The sequence below is a fragment of the Rhynchophorus ferrugineus genome, unplaced genomic scaffold (genome assembly GCF_030347505.1).
Source record: "Rhynchophorus ferrugineus isolate W39M unplaced genomic scaffold, kcgeb_rfMv2 rfM6, whole genome shotgun sequence".
In the NCBI taxonomy this organism is placed as follows: Eukaryota; Metazoa; Arthropoda; class Insecta; order Coleoptera; family Curculionidae; genus Rhynchophorus; species Rhynchophorus ferrugineus.
In genome coordinates this window covers 28,653,474-28,663,782 of record NW_027472585.1, presented here as the reverse complement: position 1 = coordinate 28,663,782, position 10,309 = coordinate 28,653,474, and the positions used below count along the sequence as shown (strand labels likewise).

Sequence of the window (10,309 nt, the reverse complement as noted above, 5' to 3'; positions counted from 1 at the left end):
TTCATTGTCGGACATGCGAATTTTTTCTTAAGTTGATAATATGTACCAATAATTCACCAACACAAGCATCTTTTTAAGTAAGATTGACCTAAAAAGTATTTGATTAAATTTGCACATTTAAACTCATTTATTTTTTCACCTTTTCACCAGGCTTAACTTTTGAAAAAGTACTTCTGAAAAGACTTAAAGCTATTATTGAAGAAAAATGCATAATTCTCCTGCATCAGTTTGGTTTTAGAGAAAAACCCGCAACAGTAGAGCAGGTGCACAGACTTATTGATCAAATGGAAAAAACATTGGAAGAAAAGAAGATATGTTCAGCAGTATTCCTGGATATAGCTCAGGCCTTCGATAAGGTCTGGCATCGGTAACATAAGCTTAAACAACTTCTGCCCGAGCGATACAATTCTTGTTAAAATCTTATGTAAATGAAAGTATGTTTCGCATTATATGCGAAGATCAATACTTAGAATTAAGATCAATAAAGGCTGGTGTACAACAAGACAGTATTCTGGGTCCACTGCTGCATCTCCTATACACCTATGATATACCAGTAACAGAAAAAACTGCACTAGCCACATTTGCGAATGGCTCATGTGTACTGGCAGTTGGCAAAACGGAACAAGGAGCTAATGAAAAACTCCAAAAGGCAATAAGTCAAGTTTATGTATAGACGAAAAGCTGGGGCATTAGACTTAATGAAAGTAAATCAGTGTATGTAAATTTTACCAATAAACACGCTGTTCAAATGCTAATAGTTATTAACTATCGTATTATTCCATACGCAAACACAAGTTATGATGGAAAGTACACATTAAGACGAAATGAAGAACAGCTGAATCTAAAATACAGAAAATTATATGGGCTATTAGGTAGACGCACTATCTAACTAAAATTATCTGTGCGACAAAATCTAAACTATTAATTCGAAATAAGTTGATGGCATACAAATAGGTATTGAAGCCTGTGTGGACATACGGCAATATAGAAGTAATAAAACAATTCCAGAACAAGGTACTAAGGGGTATTTTCAATGCCCGTTGGTATGTAAGAATCAGCGACCTATATAGAGATCTGGGATTGGAGATGGTGGCAGAAGAGATAATAAATGTTGCAAAGAAACATGAAGAATGGCTTAATAACCACGCGAACGCTGAATCTATCCAGCTGCTAGACCAAAGTCGAATAGTGCAGAAGACTTAAAAGGACCGAACCTTTTGAGCTAATGTAGTTAAAAGTAGAGCACAGTGCGTGTTGTGTGATGTAACCAAGAGCGAACAAAATTGAGGAAATGCCAGTGGGTTAAACTCGGTAAAACACATTAACTTTAAGATTTCGGATCGGAAAATATTGCTCGTTAAGGTTTAATAATAATTTCATCACATGTCAATGTTTGTACGTTTTTTTTATCATTTTCACTAAAATCAATAACAACCTAACCAACCAGTCAGTGTTAGTGAGTGTTTCGGTATATATAAACACCAATTATGGGATGGTTAGAATTGTGATTTCGACATTCGTTACTTTCGTTGTTTTATTTGAAGAAATTTACTACCGTTGCTCATCAAACGCTTTAGAAACTTTCCGTGATACTACTTCATCATATATCTATGGTCAGTTTTAGTTTCAAAGATTTGAAAATAACAATTTTAATGTCAATAGTACACAACGGCCTGGAGAACTAAAAACGTTCCAAAACAAAGTATTACAACGCTTATTGGACAAAAACTCAAGGAACCTTCGGACAGTTTGTCATTTGATGAGTCAGTTGTTCCGAGACATTTATATGCATCGGGAAAATCAAAATGGATTTCATCTATTCAGCATGAGTTGACTGGCATAAAGTCTTAGTGCGAAAACGGATCTATGAAAATGGGTCGCTAACAAAACGCATCTTTCTTTGGACGCTGTATCACCATGCTTCCAGAATGGTGGAAAACAGTTATAAAAAAATTTTTTTAATATTTTTATAACTAAATATTTTACACATTTTTCACAACAAAACAAAATGTGTTTTGAAAACTAAAAGTAAAAAATAATCAGGCTTAAAATTTTAGCAAAGATTTAAAGAAACGTTTTAAAATAAAATATGTACATAATAATCGTTATAATAACTGAATAAAAATAAACATAAACCTTATTCAACCTCTATACTACACGTATTTTATATTCTACCATATACATATAATTTAGCTTAATACCTACTTAAAGCAATTAGTCTATTTACAGTATTATTTTATATACTACCAACTGATCACTTAGATACTGATACATAAATTAGTGTTGTTTTGTTTATAAAATCTATTTGAATCTGAATATGAAAAATGATCCGTAAGAAACTTACTTATCTTACCAAAACTTGTTATATTTTTATGCATCTAATACGAACGTGAAATATTCAGAGAATTCTTCAACAAATAGTAAAAAGACAAATATATTCACAACAATAAATATCTTATATATAAAAATGAATCGCAAAATATGTTCCTAAGCGCATAACTCAACAACGCCTGGACCAATTTGGCCAAATCTTTTTTTAAAATGTTCGTTGAAGTTCAGGGATGGTTTTTACGGCGAGAAAAATTAGAATTATTGCTGGAAAAACCCTAAAAATAGCCCTTTTTGTTTGAATTTGTTTCGTGTATCAGTTGACAATTCATCTGTCATCTGTCAAAAGTCATCTGTAACAGACAACTTTTTTTTTTAAATTTGATATGACTTGAACTCAAATCCTTTTAAGCCGTACGAATTGTTTTATTTATTTAAAATTTGAATTAAATTTTAAACAAATAAAAAATTTTAAATAAATAAAACAATTCGTACGGATTAAAAGGATTTGAGTTCAAGTCATATCAAATTTAAAAAAAAAAAGTTGTCTGTTACAGATGACTTTTGACAGATGACAGATGAATTGTCAAGTGATACACGAAACAAATTCGTATATCGTGTTTTGTGCAGAGTGTTTAGTTAGTTAGTGTTTGTTTAGTTCGTGATTAGTGAAAAAATAATTTATATTTGATTCGCGTGAAGCGCGAGCGCGACATTCAACTAATAATCGCGCAAGTTTGAATCCAGCTGCTTTCAGTTACGATGTGTCAATTGACTACAGTAACTACCAATGTGTTGTTATTGGTTCTATGAACTTTGGTTTGCTCACACTGTAAGGCATTAAAATACAAAAACGAAGCCAATGGATTGTGTTGCGCAAATGGTAAAGTGAAATTGATACAATTGGATCCACCACCAGAACCATTGTACTCATTGGTTTCAGGAATAGGAACAGATTCTATACACTTTTTGACACATATTCAACAATATAACAATTGCTTTCAAATGACTTCATTTGGGGCAACAAATGCAGTTCGGGAAAATTTTATGCCAACTTTCAAGGTATGTATTATAGCAGTTACTCATAATTATTTTAGCGAACAAAATTTTCTGTCACCAAAGTTAAGATGTGTTACTAATCTTCAATTTCTTAATCATTACGAAATATATCACTTAGTCATCATATTATATGGTGATTCAGTTTCAGTGACACTTTTATTATATTTTATATTTGATAGATATTAGTTAAAACTAAATATATACTTTTTAAGATCAAATATTATTTAAGTTTGATCATTGACAATCCATTAATTTATACCACACCATAATATTTTTTTTATTTACAGATACAAGGGCAAATATATCACAGAGCAGGTTCACTGTTACCAGTGTCAGATAGCGACAACAAATTCCTGCAAATTTATTTTATGGGCAATTCACCACAAGAAATTGATCTGCGTTGTGCACATAACAATTTAGTAAAAAGGTCTATTGTAGAACAATTACAAACTTTATTTCATCAACACAATCAATTGATTATATTGTTTAAAACTGCCCTGGATCTGATGCCATCCGATAATCACAAAATTGTAATCAGAGCTGATAAAACACCTGCAGGTCAACATACAAGACGTTTTAATGCACCAACTATTGATGAAGTTGCTATCGTTGTAGTTGGAGAAAACTTGGAATCCCGTGATATTGTTTTACATCGTCGGAATTTTCAATTACAACCTATAAAGGAAACACACCGCTCATATGATGCACTGCAATATCCCATTATATTTTGGCAAGGTGAAGATGGCTACGATTTATCAATAAAAATGATAAATCCCATTACAGGTAACTAAAATATTAGTTTAGCTATGGCGATAATATCTCAGTCACTATATTATGTATTTTAATTTTATATTTGAATGTTATTAAAACAAAATCTGTTTACAGGTTCTGAAACCAACAAAAAAGTCAGTTCAATGAACTATTATTCATACCGCCTAATGATTCGGGAAAATGCAGATAATCGCATATTGAAATGTCGGCGATTATATCACAAATATGTTGATGACATGTATGTTAAAATTGAAACGGAGAGATTAACATTCATCAGGTTGAATCAAACCAAACTCCGATCTGAAGAGTATATTCACCTTCGAGATGCGATTAATACTTATGGAAATGCACAGAATGTCGGTCGGATGACTATTCTTCCAGCAACATACATCGGAAGCCCTCGGCATATGCACGAATATGCTCAAGATGCCATGTCGTATGTTCGTCATTATGGTACAGCAGATTTGTTCATCACATTTACATGCAATCCGCAATGGATAGAAATTAAGCAGGAGTTATTACCTGGGAAATCATCCATTGATCGTCATGATATTACAGCCAGAGTCTTTAGACAAAAGTTGAAATCTTTAATGAATTTCATCGTAAAACATAATGTGTTTGGTGAGACACGCTGCTGGATGTATTCTGTGGAGTGGCAGAAACGAGGATTGCCACATGCACACATTTTGATTTGGTTGGTTGAAAAGATAAGGCCAAATGAAGTTGATGCAGTGATATCAGCTGAAATCCCTAATGTACAAGTAGATCCTGGATTGCATGAGGTAGTTATCAAAAACATGATACATGGTCCCTGTGGAACTCTTAATCAAAATTCACCGTGTATGATGGATGGTAAATGTTCAAAACGATATCCACGGACATTAATATCGGAAACAATTACTGGTAATGACGGTTATCCATTGTATCGTCGCAGATCGACAGCAGACAATGGAAAATCAACAATTGTCAAATTAAATCAACAAGATATTGAAATAGATAATCGTTGGATTGTTCCATATTCACCCATTTTATCAAAGACATTCAAAGCACACATCAACGTTGAATCTTGCCATTCAGTGAAATCGATTAAATACATTTGCAAATATGTAAGCAAAGGGAGTGATATGGCTGTGATTGAAATTGGTGCAGAGAATTATAATGATGAAGTTACCCAATACCAAATGGGCCGCTATGTCAGTAGTAATGAAGCAGTTTGGCGAATATTTTCTTTTCCTATTCATGAGAGACACCCTTCTGTTGTTCACTTAGCTGTGCATTTAGAAAATGGACAAAGAGTGTATTTTACAGCACAGAACGCAGTACAAAGAGCTGCTCAGCCACCATCTACTACATTAACCAGTTTTTTTGAGACATGCCAAAACGATGATTTCGCACAAATATTGCTATATTCTGAAATGCCAAAATATTATACCTGGAATCAATCCTCAAGGAGATTTATACGACGGAAACAAGGAAAACCAGTTCCAGGATATACAGATGTATATTCCACCGATGCGATTGGCCGGATTTATTCAGTACATCCAAGCAATGATGAATGTTTTTATTTACGACTGCTATTAGTCAATGTACGTGGCCCAACATCATTCCAACAGTTACGAACTGTTGATGGTGAATTGTGTGGATCCTACAGAGAAGCCTGTCAACGTTTGCAATTGCTTGAAAATGACGCTCATTGGGATCAAACTCTCAATGATGCTGTAATATCATCACACACTCATCAAATACGAACATTGTTTTCTATAATCATATCTACATGCTTCCCATCAAACCCAATTGATTTGTGGATGAAGTACAAAGATTATATGTGTGATGATATTTTGTATCAAATACGGAATAGAATGGGAAATCCAAATATACAAATCAGTGAAGAAATTTACAATGAAGCATTGATTTCAATTGAGGACATGTGCTTGATAATGTCAAACAAACTATTAATTCAATTAGGCCTGACCGCGCCCAATCGTCCAATGCATGACGCTTTTAACCAAGAGTTGCATCGAGAAAGACTGTATGATCTCAACGCTTTGAAAGAATAAATTCAAACAAATCTTCCACTGTTAAATGAACAACAGAAGTATGTATTTGAAACTCTTATGAAAGTAACAAATGATGAAACTGGAGGGATTTATTTCTTAGATGCACCTGGTGGTACAGGAAAAACTTTTTTTATTTCATTAATATTAGCAACAATTCGCTCACAAAATAAAATTGCACTTGCACTCGCTTCGTCGGGAATCGCAGCAACTTTGCTTGAAGGTGGTCGAACAGCCCATTCAGCACTAAAATTGCCATTAAATATGCAAAGCAATGAAACTCCAACCTGCAACGTTTCGAAGAACTCTGCAATGGCAAAGGTTTTGCAGCAATGTAAATTGATTGTTTGGGATGAATGCACGATGGCACATAAAAAATCTTTGGAGGCTTTAGACAGAACCTTAAAAGATCTACGTAGCAATAATAACCGATTTGGTGGTGCAATGATTTTATTAGCAGGAGATTTTCGTCAAACATTGCCAGTGATTCCACGATCAACGCCAGCTGATGAACTCAATGCATGTCTAAAGTCCTCCAATTTGTGGAAACATGTTAAAGTACTTCATTTAAGCAAGAATATGCGTGTCGAGTTGCAAAATGACCAATCTGGAAACATATTCTCTAAACAACTCATTGACATTGGTAATGGCAAATTTCCTATAGACATGTTGACGGCTTGCTTTTGCTATGACTATAAACAAGTCCCAGGGGCAATCATTAAGTGTTTGTGGTATTAATCTAGAAAACCCATGTTTCTCACATGGTCAATTGTATGTTGCCTGTTCCCGTGTTGGAAAACCATCAGATTTGTTTATCACAAAGCAATATAATGATAATAATAATAATAATTATGATTCACATGATTAACAATAAAGCGATTACTTACTTTTCAATCCTTATATATGTTTTATTTAATTATTTTTTATTCACAACGCCCTATCACCAGGGTGATGGTTCTGTTCAGGAGAATTTTTTAAAATACGTAGGCACAAAAACTGCCACATTACAAATCTTTTTGACAGGACGAAGTCTGTCGGGTCAGCTAGTTATATATACAAAGTCATCAGTAACCCAATCTGAGCACAAAACAGATAGATTATGGATTATAAAATAGAATAAAAAATATTAAACTAATATATATATATATATATCCTTATATGTGCTACAAATTTTAATTTTGTCATTACAGTTGCTTTAACATTAAAATGAATTCAATGTTCATGTACAGTTAAAAATTTAAACGAATTTTAAATGATTTTCTTAGTAAACATCAGTAACTAATCAATATTAATCAGTGCTTCAAATTAGAATACTAGATAAAGCAGCATAATAGACAATAACAAGAGTAAATATTTACCTGTTGTATTATTTAAGTTTTAAATATATAAACTTTATTTTTTATATACATTTCTGTCAATTTTTTAAGAATCTCTTGTAGGAACATAATTAAACTTAATGTAAACAACATGTTTTGATATATCGATATTTATAGAATGCTCTAGATAAAAAAAAACTATTCTATGGGTTTATCTAGAATACATGTAAGAAAAGAATCGGAAATATATTTAGAACCTATAAACCGTATCTTCACTATCTTGAGCCAACATAATAACTAAATTAGACGGAAAAGAAAACACAGTCACTCTTCATTTAACTCCACGTAAGTCCTGCTCTCAAGGTGACCAAACTGCAACTGCATTATTGGACAATAAATTGCAATTGAACAATTCAAGGTTGAAGGTTTTTGGAAAGCATTAAGGAACCGTACGTAGGTTTCCTTGAAGGTTGCAATCGACGCTCGCCCAAAACCGAGAGCGTGAATCTCAAAATCGAGAAAAACATGTCATTACCGCACGGGCCTCCTTCCTCTGCCCCGACACCCCGCCCCGCCCCAAAACCCGCGCTTTTGTTGTCGGCAGGTTTTTTTTCTTCGCTCGATCAAAGCCGACCCAGTCTGTGGGGTGTCTCGTAATTTAATAACCTGCTAGTAACGGTTCTAATAATTTTTTTCTTGTTCAATAATTGTTTGGTAATCGGTCGGCTTTATTCGTTCGCATCCCATGGGGTAAATAAATGTCTTCGGCATGGCAAATCGAAAATTGAATTCCGAAATAATTCGAATCGAAAATAACACCTAATACCCGGCGAAGATGGAATATGCTCGGAAAAAAATCACGATTATCGAATTTGATTAATTTAATTAAATACGCAATTAGTTTCAGATTATTTCTGCTCCAGTCATTTAAAATCTAATAAATAAATAAGCTGATGCTCTAAGAGTCTACCAAATGTTAAATATTTCCATTTCAAACAGACATTTATTATAATCCGTTTGCCAGCCAAGTCGTTCTGCATCGTTTTGAATAGTTATCTGAGAGCCCTATGTCTTGTGAGTTTGCTGGGTATGGCGGAACTTTCCATTTGGTTACAATACTCTATACTATTCAATTCCTGCAGCGCGTGACCGTGGAAGTCTCTTCTGCAACAATAGATCATTTGAATTATTTAATTGGTGGCAGTATATATCTGCAGGAAAAGTTTCAGCAGCAGTTACTCTCAGGTTTCAGCAGCTATTAAAACACTGCAGCTTGATGATTCCATCATACACTGAACAAGGCTTTATAGTCATTAATATTCTACTTCAATGTCGATTTAACTGACTGTTCTGGAACCATGACTTTTTCTGTTAAAGCAGTAGACATACTTTTCATCGCCAGTCACAATACGCTACAGAAAATGTTCCTTGTAGTTCCTAACGAGCAATGAAACCGCTGTACTGATACGACTGAGAATCACGTTTTCAGTAAATTCGTGCGATTGTGATTGTATGGTTATATAATTTGTCCTCTTGTCGATATTGGAGAACTTCTTCGATAGCTCCATCAATAAACTGCTTTTGGAGCCGTTTTACTTGATTATATTAGCACCAGCGACCCACAGACTGACGCTAACTTACCATGGATCCTCACAGCCGACGGTTTCAGCTATACTTGGATGTAATCTACTACCTTATCCGTGCTGATTGAACTCAATATGACACAATGTAACCGCGCATTATGAAGTATCGGGTTGCATGGACATATATTTATTTTCCTAACATGTAGTGATTTATCAAATAGTTCACATGAGCTCCAACAAAAGCTCCAATGAGCGAATCACCTTGGCAACTTATATTTTCTCTCAACTTATTTCTATGTCCAGTCCAATCTCAGGTGCATACAAAGACAATTCTTCTTGAACGCCATAAAATACTTTTATAATAAATTGTAGATAATTGAATATGTTCACAGAGAATACAGTAATTTAACATATTTCTCACTCTAAGCCATATATCTTTCTCAATTATATCACAATTTAGTAAGTTATTAAATATTCCGCATAAATTGCCCATGCCACATCATAGTTATCAACACAAGAAATTTAAAAGAGAATTATCTCAACAACAGGACTTTATAACGGTGAAATAAGATAATAAACTTTTGGATTGGCGAACGAGAATTATTTTCGTGTATGAGACTACTAAATGTATCTACATATCAGATATTTATATTCACTGTTAAATTTTGAAAATAAATTAAACGTAATTTTAACTTTTAATATTCACTATTGTGGTTACAGTGTATTCCATATATGATTTTTCCAAATTCCATTTTTTTCAAATACTATCTCATTAAAGAATTCAGGAGTAACGAGGTCTAAATATTTTGTCAAAATATTATCTGAGATACGCAGGCCTTCTTGACTCTAAGCCACTGCTCTTTGTCACTCGGTGATGCCATGACGAAAGGAATGTTAACTAAAATTAAATCCCAAGAAACCTTTTAAATCTTACAAATCTACTTGAAACAAAGCAATGTCATATTTTAGTCTTAACCACTTGCTTCCTTCTTCATTTTTCTTATCTTTAGTTTTAGAAATTATTGAGCTGGGTTCTTCACCGACAAAATATATTAACTGTTCTGGATTAATTACTCAAAAATTACCAAAATATTACAATATTTTCCTGTATTAATCCGGATCGAAGTTTTTTGCAAATTTTTTGTAAATATTCTAGAACTTTTTCGATAGCTCCCGTAGTAAACTGCCTTTGGAGCCC

General features: G+C 33.5%; 1 protein-coding gene across 1 annotated transcript; it reads left to right on the top strand.

The window, feature by feature from the left end:
- The first annotated feature begins 3,645 nt into the window (after positions 1 to 3,645).
- On the top strand, positions 3,646 to 6,390 carry LOC143198255 (uncharacterized). Its single transcript, XM_076407384.1, has 2 exons — positions 3,646 to 4,170; positions 4,273 to 6,390. Exons 1-2 carry the CDS (start codon positions 3,756 to 3,758, stop codon positions 6,213 to 6,215), a joined length of 2,358 nt encoding a protein of 785 aa, XP_076263499.1. The 5' UTR covers positions 3,646 to 3,755; the 3' UTR covers positions 6,216 to 6,390.
- Positions 6,391 to 10,309: the final 3,919 nt, after the last annotated feature.

Excerpts from the sequence above, each read along its gene's own strand:
- LOC143198255 (XM_076407384.1), top strand. The coding sequence starts at position 3,756 with ATGGGCAATTCACCACAAGAAATTGATCTGCGTTGTGCACATAACAAT. Across the intron at positions 4,171-4,272 it reads AATGATAAATCCCATTACAG|GTTCTGAAACCAACAAAAAA; the intron begins GTAACTAAAATA and ends ATCTGTTTACAG.